Here is a 23,118-nt window from a genome sequence, read left to right on the forward strand (position 1 = left end):
AGAGGCTGTTCTCAGAGCACACTTGGCTGCAGTGAACTAAGTGGTTGTGGAGGAGGAGAGGCCATGGGAGAGATCCTGGTTCCCTCAGCCACGTGGCAGCAGGAGCAGAGTCGTCATTTCAAAGTAAAGCCAAGTGAACTCAGCACAGAAAATAGTGTTTATTTGCAGCAGTGTTCGTGTGGTCCAAGTGAACTCAGCACTGGGGTCCCCCCCGTCACATCCACCCCCTCTGGCTGGTGACTTCCAGGGTACTTGACAAGCAGGAATGTTTCTATCTGAGATCACAGCGCTGTTGGAAAGTCTGAGGTGATGACTGAAGTGATTTCAGGATATTCAGAGCAGATGGAATGAGGCTGCTTTTCGGCCTGAGGGACACTGAGCACACCTGAGAGGTGAGGTACAACACTAACACCCAGCTGCCAGAGAAGTGCAGTTCCAACACCCACATTTAAACAAAAGCAACAGTATTTATAGAAAACGTTTGAGAACTTGAGTTTAATAAACCGAGAAACGTCAGCTTGCACTTCACAGTTGTACAAAACCATACAGAAACCACCTGCAAAAAGACATGAGCTAGCTAGGAAAAACAACCAAAAACCTGGTCCTCAGCAACAGCACATCCAGCTTCATGGGAAACAAAAATTACCACCTAAGGATCAGCTCCTGACACTTAGAAAGAATCATCTCAATGTCCTTTACAAATACACCCTATAAAAAACAGGTCAACTGGAACAGAACAGGAACTGGATACATATATATGTGTATCTGTGTATCTACATATACACACATATGTATAGAAACTCTCCCAATACTAAAAGAGGCCATTGTGGTGAAGTTGGAGCATCTGCTGTTGGGTTCTGCATGGAAGATGACAGTCCCTGCGTGCGTGGGTTTGGGTGGAGAATGGGGCTGTTGGCAGAGAGAATGTCTGCAATCCCAATCTGAGCTGACCAGTGGAGCTTGCTGAGGTCCTCCCATGGCATCTCATTCGTTAATGAAAGAGAAAATCGTTGGAAAGTACTCCAAAAACTCCGTGAGGCATCCGAGCTGTGCAGGAAGTGTTTCCCCCCCCTCGTTACCCTCAATATGAGGGATCACATTAACGCCATTTCACTAGAACAAAAGTGTAACTCTTTGCTCTTAGAGGAAAAAACAAAACAAAACAAAAAAAACCCACCACCTGGATTTGTGCCATCCTCCACTGATCCCGAGGAATGCAGCAGTCCAGTATTTACACGGGATTGGGACGGGCGTTCTCTCCTTGCAAAGCTTAAGGACACAACATGGCTTCCAGAAAGGCATTTCACATTGGACCAGACCCGCTGAGTGCACGCTCCCTGATCACTTTTTCAGGAGCATCTTGGCAAAATCAGCATTGGACATCTTTTTAGGCTCTGCAGGGGGGTCAGAGGATGCTGCTGGTGAGTTCTGGACCATCCCATTCTCAGCCTTGGCCACGGGGTTGCTCTGACGATGCAGCGCCCGGGGCATCATGGACAGCTGTGTCCTTCCCTTCCCTCGCCTGGAAGGGGAAAAAATTCCCATTAAAACACACTCTTTTAGCTTGGGGGAGCAGCAAAGACTTGTTTGCTAGGAGGAATGCACATTTCAATATTATTCCTGTCATTTGTTTCAGGGATAAAGCTTTCCGTGATGTCTTTGAAGCACCCCTGAGTTCTGGCAGACAGCTGCCCCACAGTCCCCAGGACTGAAGTTTTGTTCATCCAATGCAGGAATAATAAAAGATGAAGGAGCAGCCTTAATGCTCACTAGGAATAATGGCTGCTCCTCCAGAGGGAGAGGATGTGGAGGTTATCAGAGATCAGTGCCAACATCAGATCCGAGGGGATGGCCAATGCCTGATCCTCTTGTCACTAAAGAGCTGTTTCTGTTGATAAACAGGAAAAATCTGCTTTTCCTCATCAATCCAACAACCCATTTTTTTATGGTCCAGCACCTTTTAAATGTTCTTTCAGATTCACAGAATCTTACAGTGATTTGGGTTGGAAGAAGCCTTGAAGGTGACCCAGTTCCACCCCCTGCCACAGGCAGGGACACCTTCCACAGTCCCAGGTTGCTCCAAAGCCTTGTCCAACCTGGCCTTGGACACTTCCAGAGATCCAGGGGTAGCCACAGCTTCTCTGGGCACCCTGTGCCAGGGCCTCACACCCTCAGAGGGAATGATTCCTTCCCAATATCCCACCTATCCCTGCCCTCTGGCAGTGGGAAGCCACCCCCCCTTGCCCATATAAAAAAAAATCCCTCTCCCTCCTTTTTCTAAGCCCCCATATTCCAGCTAAGATTCCTAAACTTTAACATATCAAGAAACGCAGCATTTCCTTTCCAGGCAGTGCCAGGCACCCCTCCCTCAACCCCTCCCTCACTCACGCTCCATAACTCTGCCGTGGTTCCAGGGACAGGGAGGCCCTGCCCGGCTCGGGCCGCTCCGGGAGCTTCCGGAGCGGGGGGTTGCTGATCATCACCTTGATGACGTGGTCCTTCACTGTCAGCCCGTCCATCTTCAGCACAGCCTGCGAGGCCTGGGCTTCATTCTCATATTCCACATAAGCCAGGCCCTGAATTAAGAAAAGAAAGAGCTGATATTAGGTTTTAGTGCTTCTGTAACAGCTGATGAGGAATTGATAAATGCAGGGAACTCAACATGGCTCAGTCCCAATGTTCATCACTCCCAATCAGCATTCTCCTTACAACTTGTGTTTCTTGTCTCTCACTCCTGGTGGATGCCCTCGTGTGTGGAAAAAGTATTAAAAAATGAAAGAACCACCCCAGAAAATGTTATTGAAGCAAATTTAATGAAGGCCATGGCAGGCTTGCAGAGAAGGGCATCACCTCTCCCTGCTGTTACTCTTTTAAATAACATCCAAAGCCTTCAGCTGCATTTTCTGGATTATCCAGTCTCACAGGAGAGGCATAACTTACCCAAAATACATTTTGTGTGTAAATTTGTGGTTTACACACAATCCCAGCTCAAAGTACGCTCAGAACAAGACCTGGGGTTCCTAAAAGCACTCATTACAAAGTGTGCACACAACAGGAACTGCACCTGAGGTGGTGCAAAGGGCCAGAAAATTCAATTTAAATCCACATCCACCATTCCCAGGATGTCCCTGTGGACAGGACCCACCACACAGACACAGCCTGGCTGTCAGACAGAGCTTTGGCAGAGCACAAACTGGTTCAGAATCCCTTATTTAACAAGGAGTCATTTATGGTGGGATGGAAATAATGAGCCCTGTCAGAGAGGGGGCTCATTTCTCACTGGTAAATCCCTTCCTGCAGCAGATGCTAGGAAGAAAAGCCTCAGGAAATCGAGGAAAGGAGGATGGGAATTCTTTGCACCAGGTAAACCCCATTTAACCAGTTACTTAAAAATCAATCCTTTACAGACTTGCCTGTTTTTACTATACTGAAACCACTGTAGACATTTCCCCCTCCATCCCATTCTTCTTGTGCAATTTAAAAAGGATTTTGGAAAAATTCCTTTTGGTTTTCTGCACAAAGGCACACTGGGGCTGTATAAACCCAAGCTCTTCCACAAGTATTAATACAAAACCACACTGGCAACTTGATAAACCCAACTTTTTTTGTCTCCAGATTCCATGACAAGCTCCTTTTTGAAGGATTCCTTAAAACCAGGAGTGCATTAAGGTTGCCTACCTTGGGTTTTCCAGCTCTGTTGGTGACCAGTCGAATGTCCTTCACATTCCCATGGGCTTTACACACCTCCTCCAGCTCTTCCTTAGTGCAGGAAAATGGCAAACCAGATATAAAGAGTTTATGTTTTTCCAGGGTAGTGCTGTACCTGAACACCTGGAGGGGAAAAAAAAATAAAGGATGTTGGTTCACAAACCAGCCAGAAATTCCAAGGATTTCAATCCCACACCCCAGAAGTAATTCCTGTTTGTGGGATCCAAAACTGCCTCAAAGCCATGAGTAGTATTTTGGAAGATATTTGCATATAAACAGCAAGGACTTGCAACTAAATGCTGCTAAACCCCTTCCCTAAATGAGGGCAGACACTGAGAATCAGAGAATATCCTGAGCTGGAAGGGATCCAGAAGGATTAGAGCCCAATTCCTATAATAATGTATTTATAATATTGTCTTTCTTGCTCAGCTGTCACTATGGGAACATTGAATTTTTCTGTGCAGGAACTCCAGAATGCAGAAATCTCCTGATTACACAACTGGGCTCTGGTACAGAGCATCCCCAGCCAGGGGAACAAATGCTGACCAAGAAAGCTCTTCAGAGGTTGAATCTGGGAAGGTCCCACCATTAAACTGCTCAGATCAGCAGATTTCTGCAAATCTTGAGTAAATTATGTCAATCCCGGTGTCTGGCAAAGTAACAGAAGATGCAGAAAGTCCCAAAAAAAAGAGTTTAAAGAAGCACAACAAAAATTGATTTGATTTGAGCACCCTGGACACAACAGATTCCACCAACTCCCTTCCCCAGATCCACTGTCCAACAGGAACCAACAAAACTTTACCTTAAAATCAGGATTCTTGTTCTTGTCAACACAAGGAGACACAAACATGGGCCTGCCCTCCACAGCCGTGCGATCCAAGGCCAGGGCCTGCCGGGCAGCCTCCTCCTCCCTGAACTGCACGTAGCAGTAGCCCCGAAAGGTGCCCTTGTTGTTGAACACTGCTCGGATCTCCACGACCTCCCCACAGCTCCCAAAGAGCTCCCTCAGCTTGGCTTCGGGCTCTGCCATGGTGTAGGAGAGGTTGCTGACAAATACAGTGACTTTATCCTTGCTGCTGTCGTGGAAAACTTTGGGGATGTCCTTGCGGCTGGTGGATGCCTTTTCCTTCGGGACTGCGGGGCCATCTGGCTTTTCACTCCTCCCAAAGAGCCCGGTCTCCACTTCCATGTCCTCTTCAGGGAGCACTCCATCACCCTCTCCCCTGTGCCTCTTGCTGGGCAGCTCTGATTGATTGAATTGAAAGCCTTGTTAGAAAAACTTACCCCATTTCCTTCCCCACTGGAACTCCTCCATCCCCACCGTGGAGCTTGGAAATGGTACATGGAAGCACAAATACAATGACAGGTCGTAAAGACACCGAATAAAAACCTCCCTCGGGTTTTGAAGAACAAATAACAACAGATTATCCCACCAAGACAGCTTTAGAAGAAAGCAACTGGAATATTTGTTCCTTTTTTTACAGCCAGTCACAACTGACAGTTGCTGATTCATCTTCTTTTCTTTGTCTAATGGTTCTTTTTTTTTTAAAAAAAAAAATCTAAAAGCTCACAAAACTCCCAGGGGCAACAACCTATTAAAGTCTTCTGTTTCCACCTCCAAGAAGCTGCTACAATTCTGAATAACCCAATTTAGACACAAGGCTCAGCATCACAGGATGAGTCAGAAAAATTACTTTAAAGGAAAACTAAGCAAGAAAAAAAGAAATAAAAATCACAACATCCCTCCAAAATAAGAAAACTCTGGAAGTTCTTATAAACCTGTTTTTCTGTTGGTATAAAACCAATTTTTTTTTTTTTTTTTTTTTTTGCCTTTCACTCCCACACTGAAGACTTCTCAGGAGAAAGCAGTCCTGGAAAGACACCAGTGCTGGCAATTCCTCAGCTCCTTCCACCACAAGACAACCAGTAACCCCATTGCCAAAGCTCTGCAGTTTGAATTTAACTTTATTTTTACCTTCTTCTTGTCCCCATTCCCCCTCATCATCCTCGTCTGCTTTGCGCTTGTCTCCAGTCCTGGGTTTTTTGGCTTTTTTGGAAGCTTTCTTCTCTGCCCTCGCCTGCTTCCTCTGCTCAGCTCTCTCCTCCTCCTGCTTTGCCAGAGCAGCTTCTTTCTCAGCAGCCTAAAACAGAGATTTATTTCTTTTTTTCTCCACTGGCTGCAGATTGCAGAGCATTTTCCAGAGGTTTTTTTTCCTAAGCCCAGCACTAACGAGGACATCATTTAAAGCACATTCCCAATTCTTTGCTCTCACAGCTTTCCTGGAGGGCACATCACTCTTGTGGCCATCCAAGGGGCAAAAAGAGAAAGATAAAAAGCAGCAAGAGGTTGTTAATCATAGTTTTAAAGTAAAAATCAATAGTTCCAGTGCTTGAAGGCATTTCAGGTTTATCTGGGGGGAAGCCAAATTAAAAATGTGACTATTCAGAGAAGCATGGATTTAATTTAGGTGTATAAAAAGCTTTGGTAGCTCACAAAAAGTTCTGACCTTCGCTCTTTGTTCATTCACTCGAGCCAATCTGTTCTCAGTTTTCTGAACAGCTGCATCCCAGTCTTCCAGTGTTCCTAAAAGATAAAATTATTTTAATTTTTAAAAACCTTTTATTTAGCTTTCTTGTAATTCAAAGATATAATTCTGGAAAAATAAGAGTCACTGAGTTCATGGCACTTGCTGTTCATATTAAACATTACAGGTGAAAATTCTAATTATAACAACTGGCCTGCAAGGTAAAAAAAAAAAACAAAAAAAACAACCAAGAACCAAGCAGAGCAGAAACCTCTCATTAATAATGCAAGACTCCAAAAAGGCATGAAAAAATCCAGTGATTTCAGAGAAGCAAGGAAGAAAAGAGCTGTCTGTGGATTTGACAGCAGTGAAAAGGAAGTGAGACTTCAGTGGAGCACAAAACATGGGATCAAAAGCCTGCGTGGCACCTCTGCCTAACCAGGCTAAGAGGTGCATTAATTAATTACCTTCTGCCAGTCATTTAGTTACCTTCTGTTAATTAATTACCTCCTGCCTGTCGCTCAGTGACCTTTTGTCACTTTAGTCACCCCCTGCCAGTGCCCAGGTACCTTCTATCCTCTCGAGGGTGAGCAGCACCTCGCAGACGTGCTCGGGGTAGTCGCTGGTGCACTGCACCGCTCGGTGCAGGGCCTTCCTGCAGTGCTGGGTGTCCCCGTGGGCCCTGCAGGAGGGGACAGGACACTCAGGGGACAAACCACACACAATTCCAGCCCTGCAAACACTCCCCCTCCTTCCCCAGCTGCTGCAACGCTTCTGGAAGCCACAGCAGAGCCGCCCCAAGAACCTCAAAGGTGTTTTGTAAACCCAAACGAAACACACTCGCTTTAAACTGTTTTCAACCACAGATGAGGAAACTAAAAAGTGAATTAACCAAGCTCCTACCTCTCCAGGTTGTAATATTCCAGCCACATGTTGGCGTATTTGGCATTTCCTTTAGTCATGATGTTGTCCCAGAGCTCTCTGGCTTTCTGCATGTTGTTACACAAGCGGGCCTGCAACGGAGCATCCACAATATCCTTCAGGATCATTTGTTCAACATCATTAACCCCAAACGAAAACAACCCCACAGATACTGCAGACAGACCCAGGGAGATACATCTGAGCCTTATGGTGATCAAAATAAACACCTGACACAATTCTACTATTGAATAATCCTTCCTTGCCCCCCTCTCCCATTAGTCTTTGTTCTGGTTCCCACATCCATTTGATTTTGGTCATTATAAAAGAAATTAGAGAGTTGTTTTTGAATTTGTTGTTGATGAATGTACCTAATAACTTCTCAGACTTGTTTTGTGTTAAGAAAGGGGAGCAGGGGAAGAAGGGAAATGGCTAGGGAAAGGACTGCATTCCATGGTTGGAATGTTAAAACATATTGTTTTAAACCCATTTTTATCAGGTTCAGCAGAGAGAAACATCACCTCAACTCTTGCCCAGTTCTGCATGATGGTACAGGATGGATCTCCACTTTCACTGAACCCTAGGAAGAAAAATAAGGACTGTTTGTTGCACTTGGCTCTTGGAAACAAAATGTTTATTAAACAAGTCCCACATGGAGATGAAATCTTTATCTGCAGCTTCCTGAAACGTTCAAGATTCTTGAAGACAAACATTGTGTGGAGAACTGGTCTTATGAAAATAATTTTGAAGAGGAGAAAACAACACTTGGGGATGATTTCACTTACTTTCTTCTACTTCTTGTTTCAAGTACTCCACAGCTCGTGCAAATGCAGAGCGCAGCTCCTCCAGCTCCTTACTGGAGTCTGCGGGGAAAAAAGAGAAATATTTTAATTATTATTAAAATAATAATTCAGTTTTCATTTCCCACCCAATTAAACTTCCTCCTTAACACTCACAAATATTTTATTGGGTAGGAGGGGGAGATGAAATTTATCACTTCTTGTTGTTGTTATTATTGCTTGAATTTATTATTTTATTATTAGTAAAACTTACTACATGAATCATTAAAAAAAAACAGGTTTATGATTTTATTATTAATAAAATTTACTACATGAATCATAAAAAAAAACAGGTATCAAAAATATAAGGCAGGGCATTTTTGTAATAGCAAAGCAACCAAATTCCTATTTTTTTTTAGACATTAACTGGCCAGAAAATAATTTTTGTGAAAGATGAAAATGCTGTTAATTTTCTTTAAAAAACTAATTTCCCAGAAATACAAAGAAAATAGTTTAGATATTTATTCTTTATTTATCAAACAGACCTTGTGTAAAATCCACCCTTCTCCTCAGGTAATCCAGGTAGGCCTGCCAAATCTCTACATAGTCTGTTGCTTGAATAAAACCTGCATTCAGAGCTTTTTCAAACATTTCTGAAAGAAAAATGGGGGGAAAAAAAAAGTTACTTTCCATATACTGTCAAAATTATCAAGTTGCAGTGATAGCACAAAGAAATACCTACACAAACACCACTGCTTTCTAGGAAGACAGGAAAAGAAATCCTAAACAATCAATGGGTTTAGGAATTGAAAAGGAATTGAATTCAGGATGTTCATTCCAAGCTGCTCATTGCTTGCTCAGGGTGAAGCTGCTCAACCAAAGCAGCTTTGCCCACGAGAACAGATCCTGCAAGTCCCTTTTGTCCCAGGCTGTGCAGAGAGCTGCTCTGAACTGCATTTGCTGCTTCTTTTCCTCACCAGAAATGATGCTGTGCTCAACTCTGTGTCTCTCCATGGCCAGCAGGTACCTAATCCACAGCCCAACAGTCCAGGGGCAGTTCCTGACAGCGCGGTCGTGAGCGGATAAAACCAATTCCTTCACCTTCAGCTGCCTGTCCTGAAAGAATCACACAGGAAAAGGGAAGCTCCTGTCAGCCACAGAGACCACCCAAACCAAACCCCAGCTTATAAAGAGCCAACACCTAAAACCCAGTACTCTCATTTCATGTTTAAAAAGCTCAGATGGACATTTTAAATTCTGTATTCCTAAAAATCCAGTGAACACCTTCCAGTGAGGAATAATGCACTACCGGGCCAGTGAGGTGTTTTTTGCTGAAGAAATAAATATAATAAAGGCACTGAGTGAATTCCCAGCTGTTCCTAGAATGTCAAGGATATAAAGAGGGAGCACACTCAGCCTGATTTGTGGAGGTGTTGTTCCACCTGCTGTGTCCAGCTGGGAAGAGAAAGAGAGGATGGAAAAACTGAGCCTGGATAAGCTCCTGCAGGGAGTCACCCTGATCCCTTAATCCAGCCACCTTCTGTCCTGCCTCTGCATCAGCTTCAAACTGCACTAACAAACCCCCCTGGAAACAGGGACTGAACATCTGGGTTTGCTTCAGTGCCCACCCCCTGTAATTCTGCAGAGAAAACACAGCTAGAGCACAGAAAAGTGAGAAATGCTCACAGGAGCAATGAACACATCCCTGGAAACAGGAGGAAACCAAAAGTTAAATTAGTTTCTGGAAGGTTTACAGACTAAAGGACAGGACAGAGAGGTAGAACTTACAGGCTGTTGATCAGCAACTGAGATTAAAAAGAAACAAACAAAAGTAAAGGCAGGAAAATAAATCTGAAAACATTCATAAGTTAATTTCCTTACCAAATACTGGTTGTAGCGTGCCCAGAGGTCTGGGACAAGGCAATTCTCAGCCAAAGCTCTCTCATATATCAACTGAATCCGAGCTGGGTCACCTGCTTTCATTTCAAAATCAATGTAAGCTTGGTATTCTGCCAGCTTTGGGGTTTCAGCACCCAGCTGGAAAACAACCAGGGAGACAAACATCAAACTCTTCAACAAAGCAAGACCCCAACAGTTCAGCTGTTCCTCAGAGCAGCTCTTGTGCAAGATTTCACACAAGAGATTTGTCTCTGTATCAGCAGCTGTTGATTTTCATACACCTCTGAATGAGCCTGAAATCAGTCAGACCCTGGGTTTATTCCCCTTAACCCAATGCTGGAAAATACACTCCATAATTTCCAGTATTCCCAGGATATAACTGTCAATATTCCCACTGCTGACAAAACCCCCCAGCTGGGGACTAGAAAAATCATAAATTTGGAAAAAAAAAATAAATCACCCCAAAGCAATTCCCTCTTAGTTTTGAAGGAAGGTCCAAGTGCCAGCATTACCAGTGCCTCCTCGTAGGGTTTACACTTCTCCAGCTGCTGTAGAGCTTTTTTGTAGTTCTTTATTGTTGTTTCTGGAATGGGCTCTTCTGACCACTCCTCATATTCAGCATAGGAAGCTTCCATGTCTATTAAAAGATCAACTCCCATCATTAATGCACTCATGAAAGTAAAAATTCAGATTTCAACCTAGGTTTGGTTCAAAGACAAATTCCTATTTTTATTTATGTTGTATTTGTAATTTATTTAGAATGAATATTTAAATTTTTATCCTCTTTCAGTCCTTACTGTCACACTGCTGCATTCTTAAAGGATTCAGACACTTCATCTCACACAATGTCCTATAACAAACCCGGGGCAAGTTGTATTAAAGCTTCTCACTTGGAATTAGAAAACCAAAGTGGCAAAATATTCCCCAAGGCTTCAGAGAAAAGAGAACCCAAATTCCTTTCAGATGGAAATTAAGTCAAAAGAACTGTGCTTAACTTTCTTCCAGGAGCAAGAAAAGGGATTCAAGGAGCTCAAAGCAGGAACTAGAGAAGGCAGAATTCCAACAATCCAGCTGCCAGATACTCCCTACCAAGGGTTTTATGCAGCAATCACAGCTGAACTCCTCATTTTTAAGTCACGCTTTGTGCTCCTCACTTGCACTTAGAACATCCTCAAATTCTCATACAGGCGACCCAAGTTCCAACAACTCAGAACACTCCTGATCCAAAGGGATCTGTGCCTCATCCAAGAGAGCACAGGACCTCCAGCTGCACTTGGTGTGGCTGTGCCAGGAGAATCCTGATGTCTGCAGCATCACCCAGCTGCTCCAGGCCCTCTGTCCCAGCATTCCAGCCCTTACCCAGCAATGGGATCCCCAGCTGGCGCCGGAAGAGCGTGTGGATCTTCTCGAGCTGACTGCACAGCACCTGCTGCTGCTCCGGGGATGGAATGCTGCCAGGGGCTGGCTGCAAGCAAAAAAAAACAAACCAGGGAAATTCAATCTATTCCCTCCAGCTGATGGACATGAGAGGGAATTGTTTATGAGCTGAGATCCAAGTGAATACATGATCCTTGAAGGGCACACAGGGCCAGCTTGCATTTCAGCTGCTGCCGGGAAAGCTAAAACTTGGGAATTGCTCTCCTCGGGAGGTGGATGAATGGGAAAAGCATTCCTGACTGAAAGCTGACACAAGCACAGGGAAATGATCACCTGAGAACAAGGAAGCAGAAGGTGACTGTGTCATTTCACAACCCCACCAGGGCTGCCAAAGAGGGTTTCAGTAAATCCCTGGGGTGTGGGGAGAGGATCTGAAACTTCCAGCCTTAATTGTGTTTGGGAATGAAAGAACATCCTCCCTTTCCTCCTTTGTTAGGGGCTGAAAAGGACCTTTAAAGATCAAATAATTCCCACTGCCACCAGGAGCAGGGGCATCTTTCAACTTCCCTCTCTTATGTAGCAAATTATCAGAAATAAGGAAGTATTCCCATTCTGGCCATCTTGGAAAGGTCACTTTTGCAGATATCAAGCTGTACATTCCAGGGATAAAATACTCCCATCCACAAATTGTGGAATAATGAATGAGTTAAAAGCTGAACAGTCCAGAAATTTAAACTTGACTGACTCAGTGCAGAAACAGCCACAGAACATTGTTTAATAATGGAACATTTCAATCTAAAGCTCTTCTTGGCACCTCAGTCAGCAGCAGAGCCAAACTTTGCTCCTGGATTTGAGTTGATTTTAGGATTTTACCAAAACACAAATCCATTACTTCACCAGCCAAATCCACAAAATGGTTTTCCTGAAGCACGGGGCTGGCTTTTACAGCTGGGAAGAAACAACTGAGACATGACAGGGAAGAGACAGCTCCAGGTGACTCCAGGAGCTGCACCACACCTTTTTTGGGAACGGGCTCACCTGTGCTGTTTCCAGGATGGCATTCTCAAATTCCCTGTAGGCTTCCCACAGGGCTGTGCCCTTGGTCACATGAAGCCCCACGGCCGTCAGAGCCCGCTCGAAGATGGACCGGACCTTCTCGATGCCTCCTTCCTGACCAATGCCTCCAATGGAATACTGGGCATATTCCAGCCAAATTTCAGGACCTAAACGAGGTTAGAAGAAACAGGTGATTTGGTCTTTTCAAAAAGAGTAACAAGGAAATACAGCTCTGCTTCCCAAACGCCTCGTGTGCTGCATAGAAAAACACGCGGCAATAGTATTTTTTGGGTTTTTTTAATCCAAAAAAGTTAAAATATTTGGGAATTGTATTTATGCTGTTGGCTCAGCAGCAGCAGCCACGGTTTCCTTCTGAGTGGTGTCACTCTTGTGGTTTTGCTGACAGGGACTGGCCCTGCCTGTCACCTCTGCCACACAAACCACAGCAGGGATGCACCAAGATGCCTGAACAGCAGATTCCCGTTTCCTGAGCTGGGACCACAGAGCTGTCACACTCTGCAATAATTCAGATTAAAGCAGTTCCTCTTCCTCTTTCCAGACTCCTGAACTTCTCTAATCAGCAATTCCTAAAGCAGCTGAATCCTGGTGAAGGGGAGGTGGGAGAACAGCATTGGCTGCCTGGCACCATTCCCACCAACACCAAATTCCAGTCAGGAACCCTGAGGTTGGGACTGCCCTGGATTCCAGAAGTGCTTCCAAACCCCAAATGCAATCCAGCAGACCCAGAGGATAATTCCTCACTTCTTCACCTCCATTCCCTCATCCTGAGGGATCACCAACACCAGGTAACATCACTGATGTGACACTTTCTACACAGCATTTGAGGGGGAATTACCTCCACATTCCCTCCACTCCCTCAGGCTTCATTTTTCCAGCTCTTTACCCCAGTTCCCAAAGAACTCACTCACTGATTTATCCCCAAAATTTTAAGATACAGCTGCAGCAGCTCCTGAGGAATGGAGAGACCAGACACCACATCCTTCCTTTGCATCCCATCACCCTCAGATTTTAGAAATGAATTTGAAATTTTGACCCAATTTCTGCATTATAACTGAAGGAAGAGACTTTCCTACAAAACAAAACAAAAGTCAAATCTGGATGCAACAAAACCAATTTAGAGCATTTTCAAATGACTTACAGATATAATCTTTGACAGCTCTTTCAAACAGCTCATAAACCTTTTCTCTCTCAGAAATCTCTGAAGCCATTTTTATCTCATCCTTCAACCAGTCCAGCCAAATTTCTGAAAGAAAAAAATTTAGAACACATCATTAATATTAAAAATAATAAGTTATGCCCACTTGGTGAGTTTTTAGCAACATATTTACACCCAAAGAGAGGGAGAAAGACAGGAATTTTAACCTCCACAACTCCCAATTAATTTCAGATAAGCAAATAAAATTGCTGCTAAGAAGTTGGAATTTCTCAGGACTTTGAAAATCATCCTATTCCAGCCCCTGCCATGGGAAAGGACACCTTCCACTAACCTAGACTGCTCCAAGCCCCATTCAGCCTGGCCTTGGACACTTCCAGGAATCCAGGGGCAGCCACAGCCACGGCCTCAGCATCCCTTTCCAATAATTAAATCCCACACTAGCAGAGCAGCCTCTGCAATATTCCTATTCCCTCTGAGTTATGAGTAAAAAGAAATCCCCACTTCAAGCATCCACAATTTCCACCAACATGGAGTTTTCTCTGCTGCCTGTCAGTGAAATGTTATTTTTAGCAGGACTTTGCTGAGCTCTGGATCATATTCCCTGACTGAGGGTGATGAAAATGTTTTATTTCACCACTGAAGCATCTCGCACAGGTGATGCTTCACCTGTGGAGAGCAGAGGATGCTCCGTTACCTTCAGTGAGGGGGAAGAGCTCGCTCATCTTCTGCCGAGCTCTTCGGAGCTTCACCAGCTCTCCCTCCTGCCGGAGCAGCTTGATCAGATCCAAGTGACAATTGTAGTCAAAAGCATTGATGGAAAGCTTTAAACAAAAACAAAAAAAAAAACCAACAAAAAAATCAGTTTGGAAAGCCGTGTCGAGCGACGGACGCGAAGAAGCCAAACAAATCATACAATTCTCATCACAGAGCCAAGACAACAGAATTTCCTCAGATTTAACCTAGCCCTTAACACAGCTCCAGTTGTTCCCTCGAGTCCTGCCACCGGTCACAGAGAGAATTGCGTTTTAGTTTCTTTAAAGGCAATAAAAAACCGCGGGCAGCCAGCTCAGATTTCTCAATGAACACAAACTGCCTACTAGGACTCCCCTCATATTTCCCTCTCAAAAAAAAATCCCAAGCCGGTCAATTTCCATCTCACACTCCAAACATTCACGGCATAAAACCACGGAATGTCCCGAGTTGGAACAAACTCAAAAGAACCACGGAAATTCAGGTTCTGACAGTTCCCAGCACGGAGCTGCCGGGGCAGACACGGATTATCCCCGGTTCCCGCCACACCCGCTGCCCCGCCGGGCCCACCTGCTCCTCCAGCCGCTGGATCTCGGCCTCGTTCTCCTTCTCCTCATCCTCGCCGTCCCCAGACGAGTCCGAGTCGCCCTCATCGTCCGAGTCCCCACCCGACTCGGGGTCTCCCTCCGGCAGCCGCTTCTCCTCCTCGGCCGCCGCCTCAGCTCCCGCCGCCGCCATCTTATGCAGCTCCGCTCGCCGCCCGCCGCGCTCCGCCGGCCACCGCGGCTGCCCCCGCGCCGCCCGTCCCGCTGCCCCGCCCCACCGCCAGCCGAACCGGGCGGGAAGAACCGGGATCCTCGACCCGCCCCTCCCCGCGTTCGCCCGCGCACCGGGGCCGCGCTACGCGCAGTGCGGCCGCAGCGCGACTCTTTGTCCTCTGTTCCGTGGCGCAGGCAGCAGCGCGGGCACCCCGCTGTGTGGCCATCAGGGGGCCTCCGAGAGGGTCCGGGGCGTGCGCGGCGCCGCTCACCCGCCATATTGAGTGTGGCGCCGCGTGCCGCACAAGCGCCGGCTGTCGCGATAAAAACCCTGGCGCGATTGAAAGGCCGTTTCCATCGTTTATTTATTTACTGATCACAACGCGAGGCCCTTCCCACAGGCGACCTCCAGCGCTCGCACCGTCCGAGCGGCCAATGTATGACCGGGGTGAGAGGCGGGCTCGGGAGGCGAAGGGGCGTGACGGGGGCGTGGCTAACCCGCCCGAGGCTATAAAAAGGGGGTGGACACCAACCCTCCCCTCAGTCAAGATGGCGGCGCTGAGGGCGGCGGGGACAGCGCTTCTGCGGCCCCGGTCCGGGCCGGCCCCGGCCGCGCTGGGCTACCACAAGAAGGTGAGGGGCGAGCGGGACATGGAGAGGGACGGGAGAGATGCGGGGTGACCCTCGCTGACGCTGTCTTGGCAGGTAGTGGATCACTACGAGAACCCGCGCAACGTCGGCTCCCTTGACCGCAACGACAAGAACGTGGGCACCGGCCTGGTGGGCGCCCCGGCCTGTGGCGACGTCATGAAGCTGCAGGTGACCTTGGGGGCCCTCTGACACCTGGGTGGGCTTTACATCAGGCTGTTGCGAGGGTCAAACTCTCCTGTGTCCCCCAGGCCTCCGTTGTGCCCGGGGCAGGGCCAGTCCCGCTCCCCGGGGGCCCGGCTGCGGGGACCTGGCTGAGCTGAACCGGGCGCTGAGGTGTCCCCAAAATGCTCCCGCAGGTGCAAGTGGACGAGAACGGCAAGATCGTGGACGCCCGCTTCAAAACCTTCGGCTGCGGCTCGGCCATCGCCTCCAGCTCGTTGGCCACGGAGTGGGTCAAAGGGAAAACGGTGAGGGAGCTCCGGGAAAGCTGCAGAGCTTCCCACGTGCCTGCGTTCTCTTTTGGGATCACGGAGGAAGTGCTCTCTGGGGAGTCCCTGCACTACTTTGTGCTGTAGAAGTGACTCTCAGGGTTGTAGCTGTAGGGCAACAATTGTATTTTTCATTAGGGAATCATTAATATCAAAAGCCCTCTAAGAACATTGAGTCCAACTGTCCCCCGAGCACTGGCAGCTCCACCATGTCCCAAAGTGTTATAGCCACACTTTGAGCAGTTCCACCAGGAAATTCCTTTGTGTCTTACGCAATGAGCGAAACCAGGCTGATGGCAGAAATTTTACTTATAATCTTTAGATTGTTTCTGCCAGCAGTAAATGCACCTCAGTGTTGTGGTAGAGGATGAAGAGACTCAAAACAGCCCAAGTGGGGACAGTCTGTGACACTGATATATCAGACATTCCTTAATTCTCACATCCCTCACTGCTCTAGGCAGCTGAGGCGATCTCCCTTGTGGATTCTGCTGGCTCTGGGGCATTAAACCTTCTTAGCAAACACAAACAGCAGGGCCTGTGACCACCTCTGCCTGTGTTTCAGGTTGATGAAGCGCTGAAAATCAAGAACACAGATATTGCCAAGGAACTCTGCCTTCCACCTGTCAAACTGCACTGCTCCAGTAAGTGAAAACCCTGGATCTCAGATGATCTGGGAACAACACAGCTGCTTCTGGATGCTGTTTTCCAAAGAGTTTCTACACAGCACTGCCCTTAAGAGAAAACTTGTTCTGATTTCAGGGTTAATTTTCAGATCACTTCAATGTTATATTGTTATTTAAAGTTACATTACATGAAATCAGCACTATAGGAATTCAGTATTTTAGGAATTCCATTCAGATTCTACTCCTAAGATCGGTCTGTGCTGCTGGTCTTGTCCTGCTTTTGTTTTTACCTCATCTTTTATCCTAAAAGGCCTTGAATTTCCCTTAAAACCCTTTTTTTTTTTTGCTTTGCAGTGCTGGCTGAAGATGCCATCAAGGCTGCCTTGGCTGATTACAAACTGAAGCAGGATCAAAACAAAGAGTCCGACAAAGAAGCCGACAATGCCTGAACTGCCTGCACAGCTTCCCCTCCTCCCTCCTCACTCTGCAGCGCAATTCCCGGGCTGTAGTAGGACCCTGTGCACTACTCAAGCTGTAAGATACGCACAAGTTACGCACAACGTGTCCCTGTGGTGTCCAGCCACTCCGTAGTGCTCACGTGGATGGGGGCTCCCATCCCCTCGGGAATGCCGCGGGAAGACTCCGCTCCGGAGACAAAACCCCGCTGTCTGGTACTAGAAGGGCTGCACTTTCATTTTTGTTTTTTTTTTTTTGTTTTGTTTTTGTTTTTTTTGAGAAGATGTCTAGTTTTGCCTAATATTTTATGGAATTTAGTGGGAAATGTTGCCCTGGTTTGGATGTGTGTTTGAGAGCTGTGGGGCCGCCCCTGGCTCTGGCTGCATCAGGGTTGGTGTCGCAATCCAGGGGCAAATTCCTGCTCTTGGAATTCTGGGACCCTTTGCAGGTGCCAAAGGGAAAAGTGGCCAGGAAACACTGGTGGTTTCTGCTCCCATCCTGTCACTGCTTAATTTTTGAAGCTTGTGTTTGAGGAAATTTTGGGGTGTTTTCTCTAAGAATTTCACTTTTTCACTCACCAGGTGCTCTCTTACAGCTGTAAATCCTGGGCTAGAGGAAGGTGTTCCTGCCCAAGGAAGGGGTTTGCAAGTGGATGGGCTTTAACAACCAACCCAAATCACTCCAGGATTCTCTAAAATAAACCCTCAGACTGGAACCCTGGTGGGGAGTAGCAGAGCTGAGGGGGGAGCTCCCAGAGTTCCTCTTTTCTAGGGGAGTATTTCCAAACCAAGCAGACAACACATTGGCAAACCTCACCTTTTCACTTTCTAACCCCCCACAAGACACCTCACTTCCCATTTTTTGTACTGAGGGTGTTGTTAAAAATTTAAAACCACATTTAAAAAAATAATTGTCTCGTTCTGCTCCATCTGAGCACAGTATTTGTAATTTTTAACACACAGGTCACACATTGCTGCAGGTTTGTCACTCACAAGGTCCCTCTTGTGGTTCCTCAGCTCCTGGCACCCTCCAGCAGTGAGGAACGTGCCTTTCCCTCACAGAACAATCCTGCTATCCCCCAGTTTAAAAAAAGAATCTGGGAAACTTCGCCCGCTCACATCTGCTCTGGGGCAAAATCAGCTCTTTGTGGTGGCACACTCTTCCCAGGGGAAGGTTGTCCTGAGGCAGGGACATAATGGGATAAAACACGGACCCATGAGGCTGCAGGGGTGTGCTGCTTTTGGGGCAGAGCAGCCTCTCACCTTGCAGGTTTCCCTGCTGTCCCCACTGCAGCAGCTGCACCCCAGTGCTGTGGCTGAGTCCCCCCACAGCCCCCCCTCAGCCCCACAGCTGTGGGTGCAAGATAAAGGTTTCCTGGAAGGGCACGTGATGTGCTGATCTGGGGTCTGATAACTCCCTGCCCCTGGAGGAGCACAGGGACATGGGGACTGTCCCCTGGCCACCCCCCGGCTGCAGAGACACACGGGAGAGGAGCTGTGCGGAGGAAACGTTTATTTCTAGCTGAAGGGGTTCAGGAAGTGAGGCAAAAATCCAGCTGGGCTCTGGGGTGAAAGAAGGAAAGGAGGGACCTTGTCCCCTCATCTCTCTTACCCTTGGGCGGCCATGGGCAAAGCTGACCCATGTCCTACAGACCTCCAGCCCTGCTCCCGTCCTTCGTCCCAGAGGGACACAGCTCCCAGCCAGGAGCCCAGCACGGACCAGGCTGCTGCTGATTTGGGAGGAAGCTGGTGGCACAGTGGGGACAGAGCTGGAGCTGGGGGGATGCACCCACCCAGTTCCTGGGGTGGGAGAGGCCCCTTGGGCAGCAGGAGCTGGGGCTGACAGTGTTCCAGTGCTGGGGAAAGCCACCAGCTGGTAAATCCCCCCCATGAGCATCCCATCAGCGCGAGGGTTGGGAGAGCTGGGTGGGAACGGGATCTTCATCGGGGCTTCCTTGAGCCACCACGTACGTACAGAACCTGATCCACCGTGTCCATCGCGTGTCCCAAGCCAGCAGCTCCTCAGGCTTGCCTGGGACTGTGTCCCTGCCTCAGATTCCAGAGGGAGCCTGGGAGCCATCCTGGGATGCATCTGGGGTCTCCTTGCTTCCTGCGCTTGCCGCCTCCTCCGCACCTGGATTTTGGGCAGGGAGCTTGGGTTGCTCATCCCCCAACTTCTTCCTTCCTTCCTCTTCCTCCTCCTCCTCCTTCTCCTGAGGGGAATTCTGCTCATCCCGGGCCTCGTTGGCCAGCGGTGCCTTGTGGGGGGATTTGAGGTTCTGGGCAGCAGCCAGGATGTCCGCCTGGAGCTGCCGGCTGCCGTCCAGCGGCTCCTCCGCGCCCGCCTCGGGGGCTTTCTCGGGCACCTCGCTGAACACCCGCGCTCCCCCCGACTTGTCCCGCTCATCCACGTATTTCTTCTTGGGAAAGGAGGAGGGGTAGTAGGCAGAGGCCTTGTGCTTCTGCCGGACGATGACGGCGGCGCAGATGATGAAGAGGAGGACGAAGGACAGCGAGCCCACCACCACCACCAGCAGCAGGTACTCCTTGAAGAAATCCACCAACCCGTCCAGCACGCCCGGCGCCGAGCTGTTGGTCACCGTGGTCCCCGGCGCGTCCCCCACCGTGGGGCTGACCCGGGGGGTGACGGGCTGGGCGGGCAGCGTGGCTGATGCCTCGTCCCCGTCCCCGCTGCCCACGGTGTCCGGCAGCACCGGGCGGTGCCGGGGCGCTGCCGCCTGCGCCGGGGCCACCGCCAGCAACACCAGGAGCAGCAGCCACGTGCCCATGGCTGAGCCCATTCCCAGGATTGGTGCAGGAGACCTGTCAGATGCAGAGGGGAGGGGGATGTGTTAATACCCCAACAGAGCGAGCCCCCCAAGCCGGCCCCCACCCGCCTGAGTTTCCTCGTGGAAGTAGAAAGGGAGCTTTCCCTACAGTTCTCGCTCTGACAGAGCGAGGGGCTCCGTTTGTTTTCCAAGGGCGCAGCTGGAAGCCAGCTGGGTGGGATTGCTCAAGGCCGGGGGACCGGGGCTGCTGCCAGCGCCCGGCTCCAGACAACGGTCATTTGGCTGATTAGAGAATTCCTGAAAAATGGAGGTTTGCAGTGGAAACTTTGACACAGGCGACGCTACAAAGGGGCCGGGCCCGGCGCAAGAGGCATTTCCCAACCGCCAGTCCCGGACCGTTAATTCCCAGCTGGAGCACGGCTAAAAATAGTTTGGGGCAGAATTTCACCCCAGTGCCACCATGGTGGTTGAGTGGAGCTGGGGTGGGGTGGGGGACAAAGGGGCAGCCCCAGAGTTGGGGTGCAGGGAATGGGGGGTCCCGGCTGCCTGAGCATCCCCGGTAAAGAGGGGAACTACTGGCTCCGTCCCTGTGCTGTGCTCCTCACCCTGCTGGGGCTGGATCCGTCCCATTCCCCAGCCCACAGCATGCTGTGGGACACGGGAGACATGCTTTCCACCCTGGAGCAGTGACCGGGGTGAGCCCCTGGCCGAGCTCTGCACCCCACGGGATTTGGGAGAGGGACGTGACCGTTCCCAAGGGCCACCAGCGCGTGCCACGCCACGTAACGCCATTGAGCCATTCCCAGGGCTCTTCCCCTCCGCACGGCTCCATGGGGAAGTCTCAGGAAGCAGCTCCCCAGCTCCATCAGCACGGACCCCCCATGACAATTCCCCAACCTCAGGCTCCCCAAATCCCAACCCCCATCCCGTTTCCACCCCAAAACCAACCGAAGCCAGCAGCCCTACAGACCGAGAGGGACTCCAGCAGCAGGATTTGGCTTCCAGGCTCTTTCCCGGCTGCACAATCTGGTTCTCATTAATCCAGTGCAAAAAAACGGCAGCGGAGGTGGGAGGTGCCCCTGACCCCCAACCCTCCCGGCTCCCCATGGGCACTGCTGCGGCTGTGGGGTCACAGCACTGACCAGCACCGGGAGAATGAAGGGTTTGAGGGGCTGAGATGAGCCCCTTCATCCCCCTCTTCACCCCAGACAGGGGCCCCTCGGCGGGAAAGGGGTCCCGGGATGGGGACGGCCTCAATTCCCTGGCAGCCATCAGAGCTGAGGAGCAGCCACAGCCATGGAGGGGCTGAGCAAAGCCCAAAGCAGTGCTGAGAGCAGGGCCTGGCACCGCGGGCATTGCCAGCTCTCCACCCCCATCCCAATCCCACTCCAGCCCCATCCTCGCCCACCCCAGACCCACAGCTCGTTCCCAGCTCCGCTTCCCAACCGCTCCAGAAATTCACGATTCTGGTGTTGTCCAGACGCAGCACGCTCCGATTCCTGCCTGGGAATGCAGCCATGTGGCCAGCTCTGTCCCGTGTCCCGCCGTGGGGACCATGCCCAGCGCTCACCGCAGCACCCCCGGCTGTGGGACAGCCTGAGCCCTGCTCCAGAGCCACCCAAAAACTGGGGAGCTGTTTGGCACATCCAGTGGGATCCTCACCTCGCCTGCAGCCGGCGGGAGGGAGCCGGGAAGACGGGATCTGTCCCACACACCTCGAGCCCCTTTCTGCAGCCTGCTGGGATGGAGCCTCCTCCTTCTCCCTCCTCTCCTCCTCCTTCTCCTCCTCCTCCTCCTGCGTCGCAGCCCGGGACCAGCTTGTTCTCATTACGGCCGGGATGGGGAGGGGGTGTGGGAGGCCAGGGAAAGGCAGGCAGCCCCCAGCCCCCTCCCAGATGAACTCCAGCTGGGGCTGGGGGTGTTCCTGGCTTATCCCGTCAGCAAAGGAGCCATGGTGCTCCCCACCATCAACCCCAGAAGGGACCACATTTTGGGGTGCAAGTGGGGATGGGGGTCACACAGTTTTTAGTGTTATTTTTATCCATGAAGATGGGGGTAAAGCCCATCCGAGGGTCCAAGGGGGACAATGAGGGATGTGGGTTCAGTGTCCTGACATTATTGAGCCAGTGGGGAAAACATGGCTTGGGACCATCCCCTTAATTTCGGGAGAATGCTTCCAAAAAATCCCAGCCTGGAAATCCCAGCCTGGAAATCCCAGCCTGGGCACCTCTGCCGTGGGGTGCAGGCAGGGACACAGACAGGGGTCCCCCTGGTTCCCCAGGCAAGCACAGCAGCTGCTCAGCTCCCAGTGTCCAGTTTGGGGGTCTGGGGGCATCTCTTGAGCCCCCCCTCAAACTCTGTCTCCCCCTGCCCTGATCCCCTCGGCCTGGCCTGAGGTTGCTCAAGAGGCTGCAGCCGCTGTGTGACCTCATCCTGTTGCTATTTTCCTCTGCTCCTCTCTGGGGACCTGCCAGACCCCCCAAAAAGCCACGGCCAGCGCCAGGGGACCGTGACCCCCGCGGGGTGGGGGATTCAGTCCCCTCGGCCGGAGGGGAGCTGGCGCCGCTGGGGTTTCTCCGGCGTCGCTGCCAGTGTCTCGGCTCCCCGAAATAAAGGCTCCGTCCGTCTGGCTGCTCCCAGCAGCTGCTGGGGCGGCTTTTCCCGGCCTTAAGTGCTCAGTGATGAAATCTTAGAGGGGAAGGGAGAAAGGCGAGGGGAGGCCGGGGGTGAGGGCAGCTTGGAGGGGTTCCAGCAGCATCCGGCCCTGCTCCTGCAGCCCAGGTGGAGATGGGCTGAGCTTCCCCCGTGCACCCAATAATGCACCCAATAATGCACCAAACAATGCCGGTGTTGGGCTCCATCTTCTTGTCCACGGTCCCCATTCCACCCTGCCCAGGGTCTGCATCCCACATCGTGCAGAGTCCCCACTGTCACTCATCCAAGAGCCTCATCCCACCCTAGCCAGGATCTCCATCCTGCTTTGCCTGGAGTCTCCATCCCACCTTGTCCAGGATCTGCATCCCACCATGCCCACGGTTCCCACCCTTCATTGCTCAGAGTCTTCATCCATCCCTGCCCAGTTTTTCCCTTTCCCCTCTCCCAAGATCCCCATCCCTCCCTGCCCAGTGTCCCCACCCTCACAGCCGGGATTCCCGGCCCGGTTCC

At 50.0% G+C, this 23,118-nt stretch overlaps 3 protein-coding genes across 6 annotated transcripts; 1 reads left to right on the forward strand and 2 right to left on the reverse strand.

Moving 5' to 3' along the window:
- Positions 1-139: 139 nt before the first annotated feature.
- Positions 140-14,936, reverse strand: SART3 (spliceosome associated factor 3, U4/U6 recycling protein). Of its 2 annotated transcripts, XR_015774216.1 has the most exons (20): positions 14,760-14,936; positions 14,134-14,260; positions 13,422-13,526; positions 12,245-12,429; positions 11,189-11,294; positions 10,342-10,466; positions 9,812-9,967; positions 8,908-9,046; positions 8,476-8,583; positions 7,937-8,014; positions 7,673-7,731; positions 7,137-7,246; positions 6,803-6,915; positions 6,216-6,292; positions 5,684-5,849; positions 4,511-4,953; positions 3,679-3,831; positions 2,389-2,576; positions 1,181-1,522; positions 140-385 (listed from the first exon to the last, which is right to left on the reverse strand). XR_015774216.1 is itself a non-coding variant. In XM_005524301.2 (19 exons), exons 1-19 carry the CDS (start codon positions 14,925-14,927, stop codon positions 1,342-1,344), a joined length of 2,787 nt encoding a protein of 928 aa, XP_005524358.2. In that variant the 5' UTR covers positions 14,928-14,936; the 3' UTR covers positions 477-1,341. The 2 variants fall into 2 exon arrangements, 1 of the variants encoding a protein (XP_005524358.2); XM_005524301.2 differs by lacking the exon at positions 140-385 and having other exon boundaries at positions 477-1,522.
- Positions 14,937-15,454: 518 nt separating this feature from the next.
- On the forward strand, positions 15,455-17,494 carry ISCU (iron-sulfur cluster assembly enzyme). The gene is made up of 5 exons (XM_005524302.3): positions 15,455-15,580; positions 15,653-15,766; positions 15,955-16,065; positions 16,649-16,727; positions 17,064-17,494. The coding sequence occupies exons 1-5, from the start codon at positions 15,497-15,499 to the stop codon at positions 17,156-17,158; spliced, it is 483 nt and encodes a 160-aa protein (XP_005524359.1). The 5' UTR covers positions 15,455-15,496; the 3' UTR covers positions 17,159-17,494.
- A 1,166-nt stretch (positions 17,495-18,660) lies between these two features.
- Positions 18,661-23,087, reverse strand: TMEM119 (transmembrane protein 119). Of its 3 annotated transcripts, none has more exons than XM_014253645.2 (2): positions 21,616-23,087; positions 18,661-19,987 (listed from the first exon to the last, which is right to left on the reverse strand). In XM_014253645.2, the coding sequence occupies exon 2, from the start codon at positions 19,963-19,965 to the stop codon at positions 19,216-19,218; it is 750 nt and encodes a 249-aa protein (XP_014109120.2). In that variant the 5' UTR covers positions 19,966-19,987; positions 21,616-23,087; the 3' UTR covers positions 18,661-19,215. The 3 variants fall into 3 exon arrangements, with proteins under 3 accessions (XP_014109120.2, XP_005524629.3, XP_014109121.2); XM_005524572.3 differs by lacking the exon at positions 21,616-23,087 and adding an exon at positions 21,373-21,597; XM_014253646.2 differs by lacking the exon at positions 21,616-23,087 and adding an exon at positions 20,924-21,351.
- Between the last annotated feature and the right edge of the window lie 31 nt (positions 23,088-23,118).

This window comes from Pseudopodoces humilis, chromosome 20 (genome assembly GCF_049639895.1).
Source record: "Pseudopodoces humilis isolate 2021_Gansu_Grassland_sample_001 chromosome 20, ASM4963989v1, whole genome shotgun sequence".
Taxonomy (NCBI): domain Eukaryota; kingdom Metazoa; phylum Chordata; class Aves; order Passeriformes; family Paridae; genus Pseudopodoces; species Pseudopodoces humilis.

Bases quoted from the DNA above. Each gene is read 5' to 3' on its own strand.
- SART3 (XM_005524301.2), bottom strand. From the start codon at position 14,927: ATGGCGGCGGCGGGAGCTGAGGCGGCGGCCGAGGAGGAGAAGCGGCTG. The intron at 11,295-12,244 runs GTGAGCCCGTTC...TTTTGCTTGCAG, and splicing joins CCATCCTGGAAACAGCACAG to CCAGCCCCTGGCAGCATTCC. The intron at 9,968-10,341 runs GTAATGCTGGCA...GTTGTTTTCCAG, and splicing joins AACCCTACGAGGAGGCACTG to CTGGGTGCTGAAACCCCAAA.
- ISCU (XM_005524302.3), top strand. From the start codon at position 15,497: ATGGCGGCGCTGAGGGCGGCGGGGACAGCGCTTCTGCGGCCCCGGTCC. The intron at 15,581-15,652 runs GTGAGGGGCGAG...CTGTCTTGGCAG, and splicing joins CGCTGGGCTACCACAAGAAG to GTAGTGGATCACTACGAGAA. The intron at 15,767-15,954 runs GTGACCTTGGGG...ATGCTCCCGCAG, and splicing joins GCGACGTCATGAAGCTGCAG to GTGCAAGTGGACGAGAACGG.
- TMEM119 (XM_014253646.2), bottom strand. From the start codon at position 21,351: ATGGGGCTGGAGTGGGATTGGGATGGGGGTGGAGAGCTGGCAATGCCC. The intron at 19,988-20,923 runs GTCTGTAGGGCT...TGCATCTGACAG, and splicing joins TGCTGCTGGAGTCCCTCTCG to GTCTCCTGCACCAATCCTGG.